Source organism: Schistocerca piceifrons, chromosome 5, assembly GCF_021461385.2.
Source record: "Schistocerca piceifrons isolate TAMUIC-IGC-003096 chromosome 5, iqSchPice1.1, whole genome shotgun sequence".
In the NCBI taxonomy this organism is placed as follows: domain Eukaryota; kingdom Metazoa; phylum Arthropoda; class Insecta; order Orthoptera; family Acrididae; genus Schistocerca; species Schistocerca piceifrons.
In genome coordinates, this window is record NC_060142.1 from 323,183,978 (window position 1) to 323,201,709 (window position 17,732).

General features: G+C 42.5%; 1 protein-coding gene across 1 annotated transcript in view; it reads left to right on the plus strand.

Moving 5' to 3' along the window:
- LOC124797926 (unconventional myosin-Ie-like) overlaps positions 1-17,732 on the plus strand; it is a 365,871-nt gene that overhangs the window by 255,898 nt on the left and 92,241 nt on the right. The window contains exon 11 of the mRNA XM_047261058.1: positions 16,389-16,559. Within this exon, the coding sequence (XP_047117014.1) occupies positions 16,389-16,559 (171 nt within the window). The remainder of the gene's footprint in view (positions 1-16,388; positions 16,560-17,732) is intronic.

Genomic DNA, 17,732 nt, shown 5'->3' on the forward strand with positions numbered 1-17,732 from the left:
GCAGGTGCCGCAAGAAATTAGGTGTGGTTGTTGAAAATCGTGTTCGAAGTCGATGAGGAAGGTTGTGAGCGAGTCAGGAAACTTAGTGATCTGCAATAGAGAATAATAAGATAGTCTACAAAGCGAACGACCTGCCCATGGAAACTTCTTATCGGTAGCTTAGGTTGAAAGGAGTGGTCTTCCCTAGGCTTTTCATAAGACAGTGCTCAATGACAGTAGTTTCTTCCATCATGAAGACACAGTAGTGTATGGATTCTGGTAATGAAGTGTTTTGTAGAATAGTATAGTATATTATAGTACAGTACAGTACACATTTGTACCCATGTACAGGGCCCGGCAGAATGATCAGTAGGATTTGGGTCAGGTAGTACGGCGTCGCTGTAGCATCTACATGAAATATATAAGCGCGGTGTATTGAGGAAGGGCTGCCATTTCAAATTACAGGTTCGTGGAGTTGAGAGCATCGAGCATTCGCCGTCCAGACTTATTTTAAAAATAGCGAGTTTCCCATGAAAGTTAGATCTTCAAACGATTATACGGTGGGTGCGTCTTGTGCGGAGAAGAAAAGTCCAGGGCGAAGGAGGACGCAGCGGACCGCGGAGCGAATGGAGGAGGCACGTGAAGCATTCATCTGGTGTCCTCACCGTTCTGCTGCCAGACATGCCTTGGCGCTAACGACGCCAGATCGTTCCCTGCGGCGAATCATCCGTGATAACTTGCATGTCCATCTATGTAAACTGCAGGCCGTGTCGAAACTAAACGAACAGGATATAGTTGTCCGACGAACCTTCGCCTTACGCTTTTTGACTTCATCCTGATTTCTCCTTATGGGGATGTTAAAAGAGTCAGTGTACGCTACACGTCATCATGTCGTGGCTAAACCTAAGGAAAGGATATGTACAGCTATGTAGGAGATACCATTCAACATGCTGAATCAGTTGATAGAAGCTTCCGTTCGTCGCCTGGAGAATGCACGGGAAGTGATGGTGACGTTACGTATAGTGTTGTACTCAAAGCCAAGTAAGGGCATATGTAATATCTACTGGGATATATTTTTCTCTGTTTTCAATGTGTAATTCAATAGATTTGTCATTTTGTTTCCAGGTTCGGCCCTTTTTATGTCGTACTGTTCATTCTGCCGAATCCTGTATGCATTCAGCAAGCTATTGTGAGGTTCATGGCGGATGGTACATCGTACCAATATTCTCTTTTCTATTTCATTGTGCGGGGAAAAATGACAGACTGTATGCTTGTACGTGCCCTAATCTCTCTTATCTCATTCTCATGAGTCCTACGCGAGATGTACGACGGTGACAGCATAATTATCCCAATGTTATTCGAAGACAGGTTCTCTAAATTTACGCAACAGGGTTTCGCGAGATCTGCCTCGTCTTCCGTCGTAGAATTACCATTAAAGTTCCCCAAATATTTCTGTTACATTTGCGTGTGGGATGTACCGACCTGTTAATATAATAAAATCAAGTTTTTGAATTCGTCCCTGTTGTCATGCCTACGTGGCAAGGACTCGAAACACTAGAACAAATCCCTAGAATTGGATGCAACAGCGTCTTGTAAGAGATTTCGTTTACAAACGCACTGCATTTCCCCAGAACTATTGCAACAAATCTAAATCTACCAATGGCCTTTCCTACTACTGATTATATATTTTCGTCTCATTCCATACACCTACTTAGTATTATGCCTAAATTCGTATACTGTGGGACGTGCTAAAGATTTTCACAGCTAGTCTTTCAGTGAGACAATATCGGGGAATTTCTCTTTCTTATAAGCATTGCCCTACGTTTATGCATATTTTAAGAGAACTGCATTACCTTTCACTAAGTGGGGCATTCCCTTTCACCAAGTGGGGATTTTGTGAAAGTTTTTCTGCAGTTCTTTACGGCTCCAACGACGATAGTTTGCTGTGCACTGTAGCATAGTCTGCGAACCACCTATAGTCATTCTAATCGTGTCTGATGGTTCGTTTATGTGTATTGAAAACATTGAGGTCCTATTCTCCTTTCTTGGGATATTTTCTATTCAGTGGAACATTGGCCATCGAGTTCTGTTAGCCAAATATTCCTGTCCGCCCCCATTAGCTGCGCGGTCAGCGCGGCTGAATGCCACGCCAAGGGTTCCGGGCTCGATTCCCGGCCGGAGCAGGAGATTTTCCCCGCTCAGGGACTGGGTGTTATGTTGTCCTCATCATCATTTCATCCCCATCTCCGACGCGCAAGTCGCCCAATGTGGCGTCGAATGCGATAAGCACGTGTCCTCGGCGGCCGAACTTCTCCGAATGGGGGACTCCCGGCCCACAATGCCGTATGCTCATTTTCATTTTTTCCTCGAGCCAATCACTTATTTTCGAAGATGCCTTGGTTGGCAGTCGACGATGTAATACAGTGTGAACGCCTTATGGAAATCTAGGGAGACGGAATCTACGGATTCATCTATACCTGTTGTTTGCAACGTGTTTTCTATTAATAAAATGGTTCAAATGGCTCTGAGCACTATGGTACTTACCATCTGAGGTCATCAATCCCCTAGAACTTAGAACTGCGTAAACCTAACCAACCTAAGGACATCACAGACATCCATGCCCGAGACAGGATTCGAACCTGCTACCGCAGCAGTCGCGCGGTTCCGGACTGAAGCGCATAGAACCGCTCGGCCACACCGGCCGGTTGTTAATAAAGCAAGCTGTGTTTCATATGAGAGTTTTTTTTTGTATTTTTATTTTTTAAAAATCGATGATAATTCTTTGAGACAAAGTTGTTTTCATCCCGCGACCTCAACGATATTGGTTTATAGCTCTGTATGTCCGATCTGTTACCCAGTTTGTAAATAGGAGTGACTTTGTTCTTTTCCGGTACACGAGACTGCTCACTGCGCAAATGATTCTCGATGAGTATGAGCTGCGAAGGGGTCCATTCGTGACGTATTTAATGTAAGATCTAATTGCCGTTCTGTCATGACCAGGTGTCTTGTTCGCTTTAAGCAGTCGTAACTGTTTGTCAGTACCGTTGGTTCTAATACTGGTTTCTCTTATTTGTGAGCCGCGCGTGCTTAGCCGAGCGGTCTAGGGCGCTGCAGTCATGGACTGTGCAGCTGGTCCCGGCGGAGGTTCGAGTCCTCCCTCGGGCATGGGTGTGTGTGCGTTTGTCCTTAGGATGATTTAGGTTAAGTAGTGTGTAAGCTTAGGGACTGATAACCTTAGTAGTTAAGTCCCATAAGATTTCACACACACATTTATTTGTGAATCCAGGCGATGGTCAAACACTGGTACGGCAGGCTCATCTTGGGTCAATACATTTTTGAATGAGGAATTAAAATTTCATGCTTTCTACCTGCTTTCTTCGGTTTCAGTACCTGACTGAACCGTGGGAGATTTAATGTAACGTTTGGACAAGTCATTTACTTTTCGTAAGACGAAAGCTTCGTATGATTTGCTGGTAGATACGTCTCCAGGATCAGACTATGAAAATTATTGTAGGCTTGACGTATGGTCTTTCTTACCAGTGCTCAGTATGGTGATGCCATTATCGATGTAAATTATTTTATTGGCTTATGTAGCTCGATGCCTTGATTCAGTGTAAGACAAAAAGATCCAACTCGTAGGTTGGTATATGTGATTTTTTTTCTGGCAGTTATCACTTCTGCACCCTCCGACTTCTATACGTGGAAAATGTGAAGTTGCACCCTGGTTCGGAGTTCCCCTCTAATTGGCCGAGTAATTCAGTTCGGAGGTCGGAGGGAGGCATGTGCTTACCGCCTGCATTATTCGTAAGACCGTGGCTATTTAGTGGTGATGAAACCAACCTTTGGGTTGAGAGCTGGTTTGCTGTCTTTTGAGTACCCTGACAGGAATACAGTGCTACACTTTTGTAGTGACGTGCATTCAACTCGAAAGTGACACGAGCGTGCCAATTGTTTGTTGTCGGCGCTACGTCGCAAATGGTAGGTAAGTCTGCCGCCGGCACAGAGTTCGCTACAGATGGCTGCGGGAGTGCTGAAGAGTTGGTTGTTGTGGGACTGGCAGGATATTTGGCTGTGCAGCTCTATACGTGCGGTGGCCCGGACAGCAGCAACGGTACCGGGGTCGGGCGGCGCGGCGCGGCGCGGCGTGGCGTGCGGACTTCCTGGACACGGCACGGCACAGAGCGGTTCCGCCTGTGAGCCGTGCTCCGTGCCGCACGAACGGTGACAGCCGCGCCTCAGACTTCGGAGCCCTCGCAACTCCGCGGCGTGCTCAGTCAGAAGCATGTTAAACCATTCACGATTCTGCGTCAATATTCCGCAATCTCCAGCCAATAGACTGCACATTTCCTTCGCTGTGCTTGCGATTTCGACTTCTCAGCCGATAATTTGACGTATCTTATTCTTCATTCAGCACATAAGTATACGTTACAAGCTTTCCTTTTTCTCCGGCAGAACCTAACAGGCGATTTGAGGCGTGTAAGATTTACAATGACTTGCTCATGAATTAATACCATATTCGAGAAAGTCACGATTGTCCGTTACAGACTCAAGTATTTTATTCAGAAGAGAGTCGTGCTTTATACTATTTACGAGTTCTGCAAGTAGTATCGTCTTGCAGATTGATTTTTCTACGTCGTGACGCCTAAAACGCGAGTAAGAATTTAGAGAACTACGTGAAAACTGTAAGTAGGCTGTTTAGGGTTTTATATTGGTAACGCCACGTAGCGCTCTATATGAAAATCACTGGCTGTGCTGTGTGCAGTCTGTGGCTGGTTTGCATTGTTGAGATTTGCTATTGTAGTGTTGGTCAGTTGGCTGTTAACAGCGCGTAGCGTTGCGCAGTTGGAGGTGAGCCGCCGGCGGTGGTGGGTATGGAGAGAGAGATGGCGGAGTTTTCAGAGCGGATGATCTGGACGTGTGTCCATCAGAGACAGTAAATTTGTAAGACTGGATGTCATGAACTGATATATATATCATGACTTTTGAACACTATTAAGGTAAATACATAGTTTGTTCTCTATCAAAATCTTTCATTTGCTAACTATGCCTATCAGTAGTTAGTGCCTTCAGTAGTTTGAATCTTTTATTTAGCTGGCAGTAGTGGCACTCGCTGTATTGCAGTAGTTCGAGTAACGAAGATTTTTGTGAGGTAAGTGATTTGTGAAAGGTATAGGTTAATGTTAGTCAGGGCCATTCTTTTGTAGGGATTATTAAAAGTCAGATTGCGTTGCGCCAAAAATATTGTGTGTCAGTTTAGTGATGGTCAGAATAAGTAAAGAGAGAAATGTCTGAGTACGTTCAGTTTTGCTCAGCTGTTTGAAAATCAAATAACGTAAGGGGTTTACCAGCACAGTAATTCACTAATTTTTCTAAGGGGACGTTTCAAATCGTCATGCTCCAGACATGACTTATATCAGGGGGCATTTCCGAGACGATCGACTAATAAACACAAAACGCTCTATAAGCTTCATATTAAATGCTAGCTCGTTAGACTATTACGACGCTATAATACAGCTTCAGCCATTAGGTATGAGAACTGCCCATCTTTCCAGAGTTGAGCCGTGCCAAAGGAGGGCTAACGCACTACTAGTTATTCCATCACCTTTCGGACGTGCATCCTGGATAGTTACATTTCTTCTTTCCATCCGACACAATAATAAACTGTCAAGTGGTTGAAGTATTGCCGTCCCGCATGCACACTCGAAAAAATAATGGAATAAGCTGTCTTAGTGTTGCAAACAATATGGGTTCCGAATGAAAAGATAAATGCCTTGAAAATGTCCTTAGTGAATACCTACTTTGTTTTCAGCTAAATAGAGGCATCTCAGGTCAGTTGTCTGTCAGTATACAAATAGCAAAAAATGCCATCAATGACAAAAATCTGCTCTTCCTATACGTTGATTTTACACAGGTATTGAACAAAATCATCATGTTCGACAATTCCACGTACTTTCATATCGCGAGAGGCGGGAAGAGGTAATGCGCCGAGGAACATTTTCGAATTAATTGTTTTGTTGTTCCAGATGTTAGGCCGTGGCGAGGCATAATGTTGCATGGGAGTACTCACCTCCAAGTCTTTGAACAGAGTACATTCACCGGTCAGCGTTATTGAGGCACTTTACTCCTTCCCCGTGTACGTTTTTTCAGGTGTGCGTTCGCTCCTGCTTCATTTTTATGGATGGCAGAGCCGACAGCATCGAACACAGTACGTGGAGCAGCTCACCCTTTTAAGAATCATGTTCCGCCTTTTGTAATGTCCAGGGCACGATCAAAAGTCACGGTGACTGCAATGTAATTATTGTCTTTGAATAAAATTTCTCTCCGGATCATTGCGTATTCCTCGTATTTACCTTCTTTACTGTACTGCAGCAGTTCCTTCTTTGTATGCCAAGTTTCATCGAGTTACGTTTCTTGGGAATAACGCATCATGCGAAAGTTATTTTCGTCCTTTAAGTTTTGCACGCCACTGTATAGGTGCTAATAACCAGCATCAGTAGCGCACACATCTCTTACAGATGGAAGCAAGGTGCACAAGAATTTACATATGTATGCGGCATTACAGAAACACTAAGTAACAATTTTATTTCAAGTGAAAACGCTATTTTGGAGAGGATTGGCGGCGGTTCACCGCGTCAGAAACACAACTGTCTAATCGAAACTATTGTTTTATATTCTCAGCATGTATCTTGCTCCTTCTGTCTACACTCATTACGATATTGGGTTCCATAGATGCATTAAACAGAAAAGGAGGAACAGTAGAAATGTTGTCACACAGAAACAAAAACTAATGTTTGATTTATGCACTACATAATATTGCTAACAACCGAGAAATGACTTCTTTTACATTATTTTCATGATCGAGTACAGTGCTTAGCTTTGGAATAGGCCAAAAAATTAGAAATTAGTGGATGACGATCCCTTACGGCCTCGGATGAGCCAGCCTACGTAACTGGGGACATGGTGAGTACTCTTGCGGATAGGAAAGCCTTGCTTTCATGTAATTTATTTAACTGACGATTGTATTTCATATCATTTAGTTAACTGAGGATTGTACTTTCCCAAGTGTTACTTGGTAAGTGCGGTAACAATAGTTAATGGATATCAGAAGAATTGCAATGACTAAAAATGCATTCAGAAATAAGAATAATTTATTAACAAACGACCACTGTAATATAGAAACAAGAAAGAAATTCATCAAGACATTTATTCGTAGCTTTTTAAGCTATGGTAGTGAAGGATGGACTCTGGGGAAATGAGAAGAAAAAGCGGTAGGGATGTGGGCGTGGAGGAAAGCCATATAAACAGTCTGGACTGAAAGAAAATGGAATGAACAAATAATAAAAGAAATTAGAAAGGAAAGGACGTCGATTAAAAAGATACAGATAAGACAACGACGACGATGATGATAGGCTATTTGGTGCTATTTCAATAATTTTGATACTGACTTGTCTAAGATGGCGATAGCATTGGCGTAGCATTTTGTATCCGGTGCTGATAACGGTCTCATTATATTGCTAACTTCTTACAAGCCCAACACTAAATTACGGTATGGTTATAATAAAAATTTCGCTGTTTGAGCCATCGTAGAAAAACTGTTTATCGTATGAGTGCCGAACTTAATAAGAATGATGTTCACAATATACACTGCAGGATTCGCGTTCTTAGCAGTGTTACTGTCATGACTTGGCGTTAGGCCCCATGCTAATACGGAACTCGCACTCCAAGAACCAAGGACATGCAGCGTGAACGGCACACGTTACTGTAATCTGCTTTGATCTCTGCTCTACGGGAGAGAAGTGGTTTGGACTCAACTGTTTTGATGCACGATGCAGCTCCAACTTACATTGGTCGTGAGGTCACTCGGTCATTCCGCAACACGTTTGGAGAAAACCGAATCATTGGCCGATCGTTCCAAACTCTCTGACCACCAAGATAACCAGATTTGAACAAGAGTAATTTCTGTCTGTGGGGTTACCTGAAGGACACTGTTTATCAACGGGACTCTTAACACACGTTGGAGGTTGAAGATGTCCGTAGCGAGGGTGCAGTCAGCATCCCACCTGAGATGTTTCGGGTAGCAGTAGGGCAATCTCTAACGCGGTTCCAGGCTGTCCTGGTCGTCACATTGAACAACGTTTGTGACCTGGAACGTAAACATGGTACGCAATCAACAAACATTACCCTCTCGCGTGAAAATTAAAATGTGTTTCTTTCAAAAGTTTATTCGTTATATTTCTCTTCCACATGTCCTTACAAATCTTTACGCAAAGTTCCATTGTCCAACGATCACTCATTTTGCATGGGAGCCCTCTCAAACAGCGAACGTTTAATTTTAACCACCGCACTGTGCTATAGTCAACTCGCTCAGCTTCGCGATGAGTTGACGAAATAGTTACTGTTAGCGAGTATCCCATTACATGTCCAGGCTTTCTCTGATACTGAGTCGAGCAGGATGCGTACTCAGCTTACGAAGATTTTTTTTCGTGGCCGCTGCGTACACCCTTGTACTTACACAAAAAGGGAAAGAAAGATTAAGGGGTCAGACACAAGTCAGAATGACTGTAATTAAGGAGGAGCTGTTATTTATGTTTCTAACTTCCTAATCAGCGCTTGCCATGCGTTGGTCTGTCGTAGAATTTTTTCCTGTCACACACCCCTTTTAGGAATCAATTTTTAATGAGAAAAATGCCAATCTGACTAGAGGTTAGTAGTTCAGTTCAATCTGTAGGTCTCGCGATTGTTGTCTGGGTTAGTCTAGTTCAAAGGGCGGAGAAAAGCAAGGAGATACAAAATCCAGGAAAACTATGGGAAGTAAAAAAAAATGGCTCCGAGCACTATGGGACTTAACTTCGGAGGTGATCAGTCCCCTAGAACTTAGAACTACTTAAACCTAACTAACCTAAGGACATCACACACATCCATGCCCGAGGCATGATTCGAACCTGCGACCGTAGCGGTCGCGCGGTTGCAGACTGCAGCGCCTAGAACCGCTCGACCACCCCGGCCGGCCATGGGTAGTAAAGCACTGTGGTGTACGAATGAGCATTCGGATTGATGACGGCAGGTTCTATAGCCGATGTTGAACATAAACAGAAATATTTTCCAGTGTTGCATACAAATACGAAACAACTTTTAGTTCAGTACAGCTGTTCGAGAGGATTACTGAGAGAGTAGAAATGTCATTGACATTTTTGTCGTAAACTTACATTGGTTCTCAAAAGTCAAGTAATAGTACCACAGCGTGAGGTTTGTCCACAAGCCTTCTGCAGATTTTGAACGTCGTTACTTCACTAGTGGAGACGTATCTCGTTCAGAAGAACCGTAAACTTTGTACACGCGATGCATGGACAGCATAATAATTTGCGTTAAATGCCTGGGATGAACTTGGCTTAAATTTTTTTTGTACTGCATTTGATCGTATTTTCGAATTTCGGTTTGCTAATAAATTACGCTACGGTGGCATTGCAAAATGGCTTCCAAGTACATCAAAGTGAAAGTGTTCCGAGAAACGTCGTATTTTGATCAAACATTTGGAGTGAATTAGCGATTTCTCACACTGAAAATATTTGTAGAGACAAAGTTCTTCCGTTTTTACTTTCTGGTGCCATATGTTAATCTTAGCTTATCCTTATGGAAAACGGAAGCCTTAAACTCACTTCCTCATTCTTCACGTCGTAGGTTCTAGTATTACAGTTTCTTATTGTGACTAAAGTAAGCACAATGGGTTGGAGATATCTGTAATCTGGGGATAGTGACCCAGTGTCACATATAAATCGCACCTGCAGGTGAACGTCGCTCGAAATACACATTCAACGGATTGACCAGCAACACTGCATCTAACATTTGTCTCATACAATCACATAAATTAGCCGTATGATTTTATGCCTTCATAACACTGTGTGTCTATGTTAAGAAGTGTATAAAGCACCTCATAATGCCTATGATTAGACTTTCGTGGTGTAACTACCTAAGGCAACTTGCATTTCCCGTTTGACAAATTTCGATTTGCATCCATAGCAGCAACGGTTCAGCATTGTTACCGTATGAAATGAAGGAAGAAATCGCAATTTGTTAGTCATGGTCTTAGCTCGAAATGTAAACAACAGCGTCATATCAAGGTCACGTGACTTTCAGTTCGATATTGGCGACATGCGCAGGATAACAATAATAATTTCGTGTGGCTCAATGGCCAGGTGCTTGTCTATTACTTGGACGCCATTTCGGCAACTTGGGTGTTCCCAATCTACCCCCGTTATCCAACCTGGGAAAGGGAACCACGTGTCGTTCATGGCGGCTTCTCAGCTAGTTCAGAGCTGAGGGCTAGATTAAAGGTGAACCGGTCCGATCGAGACTCGATCTCACGACCTCTCGGTTTTCAGGCAAGCACTTTACCACTAGAGCACCAGACCTGTCATGCGCAGTACGCCTTGATCATGTCACAGATATTCCTACTCTACGGAATCAAAGATTTTGATATTGTTGCTGTGCCTGGAATGTGCAGCAGGCTTGCTCCACGGGCACGGGCGCAGTGTTACGGTCAGCGTGGTCGTTATCCGGCCGCAGATCAGGTTTCCGCGTACGTATTGCGTGTCGTCGGCACGACCACTTTTACTTTCGCGACGAGGCGGGGCTGCTGTGCCGAGCGATCAGTGGGCAATCAGAGCAGCGCGGCGGGGGAGACGGGGCTGGACGGACGCAGGCGAGCCGCGGCGCCAAAGAAACGAGGAAGTGCGCAACGGTAGGGGGCGACCACGCCCTGCCATCACGGCAGGAGCGACCTGGCGCCGTGTCTGAGATCACGCGCAACACCCACCGGGTCATAGCTAATTACGCCTTACGTTGTGCTGACCTCCGTTCCTGTTTACCGAGGTACTCGAGGGAACTGGAGGCGAGCCAAGGAGAATGTCCACAAACACAAGAGCCGTCGAACGCGGATTCAGGGTTTGGGAGTGGGGGTGCGGGGGCGGGAGCGATCGCAGTTTGCTACTGAACACCCCCCCCCACCCCCCCACCCCCCCCCCCCACCCCCGCAAAAAAAAAATTACTTGTCGTGGCTAGGGACGGTTTAAAGTCGCACGGAACTCGTAGTACTGATCAACTTCATGACCCATAGTCAGCAATATGCAGCGTGGAACATTCATTTCGTCAGTGCTTCGGAGCTTCCTGTGGCGTCAAGGCCTCAGGGTTTTTGCCAGAATCCACACGCTCTTGACGGTGTGCGGCACGTGAGACAACTTACACTAGATAGTGTCCCACAGATTTACTCTGAAACGGATCCGGATTAATTCCCTGCAGTGCAGTACTTAGGGTTGATTGCATCAACGTCGATTAAAAGTTAACTGTTGTCAAGTGGGCATCTAACCCTGGCCAACGCAAAATTCGCTGCACCAACCTCAATTAATTGGGGAGTTGATTGCTGTTAAAGTTGACCGAGGTCAGAGGGTCGATTATCTTGAAGTGATTGCCTTTAAAATAAACACACAAGACGGCGGTACATTTTGATGTTTTGGATGGCATAGAGCAGGGGTACCCAACCTTTTAGCTTATCTGGCCCACATGAGAAGAAGGCGAGCATTTTTGAGCTGCACATAATATCCTTAACATTACTCACTGTTAAGAATAACTGCTATAAAAGAAGAAAAAGGTGAACCAACGACACAATAGCATCGTGTGGCAGGAGCAGATTAAAGTACTCAGTTTGCCATAACTTTATGTAAGGGTAACTTTGTGTTCTTTCAACTGATCGTGTGTGAGATGCTTGTTCCGTGGGCCACATTGATAATTGCTTTGGACTGCATGCGGACTGTGGGATGGACACCCCTGGCATAGAGGATGAAGAAATGTTACAACTTGACCATGTAAAACGTCGCCACAACCGTATTGGTGTAGTTTTGGAAAGAGGAAATCACTTCGAAAATGAGGGGGACAGGAAATATGAAGATTGAGTTTGTGTTACAAAAGAAACTTTGTGGTTATAGGTCAAATTTACGATAGGTTGTAATTTCCTGTCTCGCCCATGAACAGCCTTATGATGACATTAATGGCTTATGCAACTGATGCATTTAATATAGCCATTTCTGCCAGTGTTAATCTATATACTTCAACAGTGCAAAGAATTATCAGTGTTGTATCAGGGATCATAGCAGCAGTATCTCCTTAATACATAAATTTTCCTTCTCAAGCAGAATTGTCTGTTCTACAAGATTATGGAATAGGAGACAAACTTTTGCAAGCAATTAAAAGTCTTTACATGGATAGTCAGGCAGCAATTAGAATTGACGGTAAATTGAGTTGATGGTTCAGAGTAGTTTCAGGGGTAAGACAAGGCTGCAACCTGTCTCCACTGTTGTTCATATTATTTATGAATCATATGTTGAAAACAATAGACTGGCTGGGTGAGATTAAGATATGTGAACACAAAATAAGCAGTCTTGCATATGCGGATGACTTAGTTGTGATGGCAGATTCAATTGAAAGTTTGCAAAGTAATATTTCAGAGCTAGATCAGAAATGTAAGGACTATGGTATGAAGATTAGCATCTCCAAAACGAAAGTAATGTCAGTGGGAAAGAAATATAAACGGATTGAGTGCCAAATAGGAGAAGCAAAGTTAGAACAGGTGGACGGTTTCAAGTACTTAGGATGCTTATTGTCACAGGGTGGCAACATAGTGAAAGAACTGGAAGCGAGGTGTAGCAAAGCTAATATAGTGAGTGCTCAGCTACAATCTACTCTCTTCTGCAAGGAGGAAGTCAGTACCAAGACTAAGTTATCTGTGCACTGTTCAATCTTTCGACCAACTTTGTTGTATGGGAGCGAAAGCTGGGTGGATTCAGGTTACCTTATCAACAAGGTTGAGATTACGGATATGGAAGTAGCTAGGATGATTGCAGGTACTAGTAGATGGGAACAATGGCAGGAGGGTGTCCACAATGAGGAAATCAAAGAAAAACTGGGAATGAACTGTATAGATGTAGCAGTCAGGGCGAACAGGCTTAGATGGTGGGGTCATGTTACACGCATGGGAGAAGCAAGGTTACCCAAGAGACTCATGGATTCAGCAGTAGAGGGTAGGAGGAGTCGGGGCAGACCGAGGAGAAGGTACCTGGATTCGGTTAAGAATGATTTTGAAGTAATAGGTTTAACATCAGAAGAGGCACCAATGTTAGCACTGAATAGGGGATCATGGAGGAACTGTATAAGGGGGGCTATGCTCCAGACTGAATGCTGAAAGGCATAATCAGTCTTAAATGATGATGATGATGAAGCAGAATTATACTCCATGATGGTTGGTTTCAGCAGCACACCGGCTGAATTTCCTGGAGTCATTGCTACACTGGATTGTTCTCAGGTGATGATTAAGTCTCCTGGGGGACACAATGCAGAACTTCTCCACAATAGAAAACCATATTTTTCATGTAACTGTCAAACTATCACTGACTACAGTTTAATAATACCGAATACGGTGGCTCGGTGATCTGCCCTGTGTGTGACAGTACAATATTTCATAACTGTGCCTGCAGAGCTAAGTCTGAAAATTCGGAAATACCTGTAGATCACTTACTAGAAGATAACATTACAACCCACCAGCTCTGAAAGCATACCAGGTTCAAATTTAGAGAAATTTGGCGTCCTTTTCTTGCTCTCCCTAGCAAACCAGCCCTTATCTTACCTATGTTGTGATAATAAAGAAGACTGGGTGGTGGTATGTGTAACGGCTGAGTTCAAACTATGAGTGTACAGAGGTATACCATTTAGAATTTTCAGTGTGTGTAATGCTCCATACTTAATGATTGCAAATGGGACATGTTCATAAAACCTTTCTCTTTGTTTCCATAATTTGAAGAAGATTATCACCTTTTGAACTTACATGTAAAGAACTGAATCATTCAAAATTTCAAGTTCTTGTAATAGAAGCAGTTTGTGCTCATTTGTGTTCTTTATACGTATTAGCCAATTTCTCTCTTTCTAATTTTAACGATTGTGTTTTCATCTATGAATTTTTGACTAATCTCATTTGCATGTTGAAATAAAATCTACAGCATCTTATTTCACACAGATTTGTTAAACATCTGTACCTCTTAATTGGACACTTTATTGTTTCAATGTCAGATGCTTTATTCAGCTTTTAGTATTTATACTTGCAATCTGTGACATCCACTAAATTATTCAATAATTAGAGCTATGGTAAGAAACAGAAGTAAATAATATAAAATAGGTATGCTACATGAATTATGATCATGTTAAACAGTCTGTTGCGTGACCTGCTCAAATAGCATAACGTGCAGACAATGAAGTGAGCAGACCCAGGTCAAATCCACATAGAGGATTAACAACTGCAGGTTTTACACCAACCAGCTGAGTGTGTGTTTTAGGCAGTTTCCCCATACGCTTTTTTAGGCAATGGATGGGCTGGTCCCTACATTCACCTCAGAGAATACAATATACAAATGGTTACAGTCTTCAACTGATCTTTGACTCAAGCCCTGCACTGTATCAAACAGCTTTCTTTTGCAATTTAATTTTGTGCCTTCAGAATTACTTTAGCCAAGTTGGAGTAGAATAATGCAAAATATGCGTATAATAAGAGATCTCAGTAGCATTGCTCCTCACTTGTATAGTACATACAAGGGTTTGCTGAAAAGTAATGCCTCTGGAATTATTTTTATGTGAAAACTTTTAAAGCTTTTTAGGTAAAATAAATAGTAGTTACATTCTAAATCTTTATTCTTCATGTCTACATATTTGCAGCTCTGTGCCACTAAACGGCTATGAATTGCCACATATATAAGATGAAAGAAACAGCATGCTGAACAGAGTATCGAATTTGAAGAGCTCGTCCATGCATGACAATGCCAGACCATATGAGCCTTCAACATCTACAACAATCCAGTGCCTTGGGTTCACTGTTGTGTAGAATGTTAATAGCATTTGTTTTATTTAAAAAGCTTTAAGTGTTTTCTCATAAGAAATTGGGGGGCATTACTTCCCAGAATGCCCTTGCAGATCTCACATGGTAGTCTGCTGCATTTCTCTTGTGCCATTTCTCTTTTGTATCAGAAGATAGTGGTTATACATATGAAATCAGATACTGAATGGATATTTTGCTTCAGTATCATTACGTTTTGTAGCTATTTTGCCTTAGGGAAAAATCAGTGCTTTGGCTGTAGAATGGAATGCTTATGCACTGGTAGAATGTGCTCAACAATCAATCATTTCTATTTTGATTTGAAACTGAGACAATTAGTGACATAACTCACACACAATTAGTATTACAATGTTATAAAAAGTATGGTGGTAAATGGGAGAATAGCATACGCTGCTTGTACATGTAGATGATTTGTGAACATTAGTGGATCAGAATCTGTGCTACATGGTACCCCAACCACTGCATTCAATGGATACACCCACCAAACCACAAGAAATATGTGATCTAACATCAGCAAGGGAATATGAAAAGCACCAAGCCCTTCTTGGTGCTACCAAATTGGGATGAAGATTATGTAAAGTGAAAGGGAATTGGGGACTGACTAATTCTTCTTAAGTCTCATTAAATTCATTGGTGAAACCAGTTGCTGGATATTGTCAAGCACTTCATGCTTCAACCATAACACCTTAGAATGTATTTAGTTTATGAAGAAATAATTCAATACTAAGTTGTTAGGTCATGATTTATTTGCAGGATGTAAGACCAACAGTGCAAGAGTAAGATACAGATATCAAAAAGTGAATTTTTGAATTAGAGGGGACACACACACACACACACACACACACACACACACACACACACACAGAGAGAGAGAGAGAGAGAGAGAGAGAGAGAGAGAGAGAGAGAGAATATCATCTCTCTTCAGAGTTGAGAGAGAGAATGATATGAACAAAGATGCCTCTACACTCTGTTCCAAAATGCATCAGTGTCCTCCCAAGCTCAGTTGGGTCATAAAAGAGAGTGGAGGACATTTTTTGCATTGGGGAATGGTGCCATTTTCATGAGCAGTATTTGTTTTGCATCTCTATATTGCTGTCATGCATGTAAAATCTGACAAAACATATGGAAACAATACATTAAGAAACAATAGAAGCTTTCTTTTGGGACAACCCATTAATTTTATACCTGAGTTTGAGAAAAAGAATTCACTTCATAACAGGTAGTGATAAGCGATCAGGCATCTTCTTTGTAGCTAATACTGCATTTTATGTTTGTGTGATACTATAATCGAATAATGCCTTACTCTTACTGAAACTGAAGTGCTTATTGTGTGAACCATTCTAAATGAAAGATGTCTGTTCTGTTTAACTTGTTTATTATTTCATTCTCGTTCATATTTGCTTTGTTTCTGATGCTCACTTAGCAGTTTGTTTGGAACTTCCATTACTTACCTGATCACATTTAAAAAATTTTGTTACAGGAGGAGTACATGTCTGAGAACATACAGTGGACACCCATAGACTACTTTAATAACAAAGTAGTGTGTGATTTAATAGAAAGTAAACGGCCACCTGGACTATTTTCTGTTATGGATGATGTGTGTGCAACAATGCATGCTGTATCAGAAGGTGTGGATCAAGATTTGCAAAAGGTAAGCTAGTTTGTTTACAACATTTGTGTATGTAATTAGTGGCATTTAAATGCAAAATGGAGCAGACAGCAAGATGACATTTAAAAAATTCTCTAAATTATGAGCCTGGGACATACCAGAAATTTGAAAAAAACATTGGATGATAATAACCATGATATTAGCAAATTGAGTCATATATGTAGACAACCAGACATGATGACCTCCTCCTTAATAGCATGTTGGTCCACCTTTGGAATGCACTACAGCAGCATTTTCGTATGTCATGGATTCAGCAGGGCCTTGGTAGATTTCCAGAGGTATGTGGCCCAGATATATATGCAGAGCTCATGCATTTCCTATAAATTAGGCGCTGCTCATGTGTGGATAAGGGGCTGGTGCCTGATAGTGACCCATCTGTGTCGTGTCATATTCAGTTTAGGCAAATTTGCTGGACGAAGCACCAGTGTAAGTTCACCGTCATGCTCCTCAAACCACTGTAGCACAATTCTGACCTTGTAACACTGACAGTTATCCTGCTGGAAGAAGTCGATGCCATTGGGAAAGACATCAGGTACTGAAGGATACAGGTGGTCTGCAATAGTTTTCATGTAGTCTGCAGCTGTTATGGTGCCTTCAATTACTTCCAGAGGCCCATGGTAATGCAGGTGACTGTTCCCCACAGCTTAATATGACATCTACTGGCCTGAGTCTACTATGGCACATGTTTAAAGCAGCCATTGGCCTGGATGACATGACCATTGACTTGGTCTAAGAAGAAATGTGATTCATCCAACCAATTTCCATTTATCCATGGTCCAATCCGTAATGATCCCTTGCCCACTGCATCGTAATTGGTGATTTCATGAGGACACCTATGGGTATTCTGCAGCCTCATGTTCAACAATGTGCATTGAATGTGATTCTCTGAAACATGTATGCCTGCACCAGCATTGCACTCTGTCATCAGAACTGGCACATATTGATGCCTATCCTGCTTTACAGAATGGGGAACCCTCTGACATTCACATTCTGTGATGAGATGTGGATATACAACACCTTGTCATCTGAATGTGGTTTCACCATCCTTCAACCACAACCAACCAGCTTGGCCATTTCCGAGAGCCTTGTCCCCAGGCAATGGTCCATATCAATGTGCCCTTTGTCAAAGTCACTTTTTCCAGTCAGTTTCCCCAT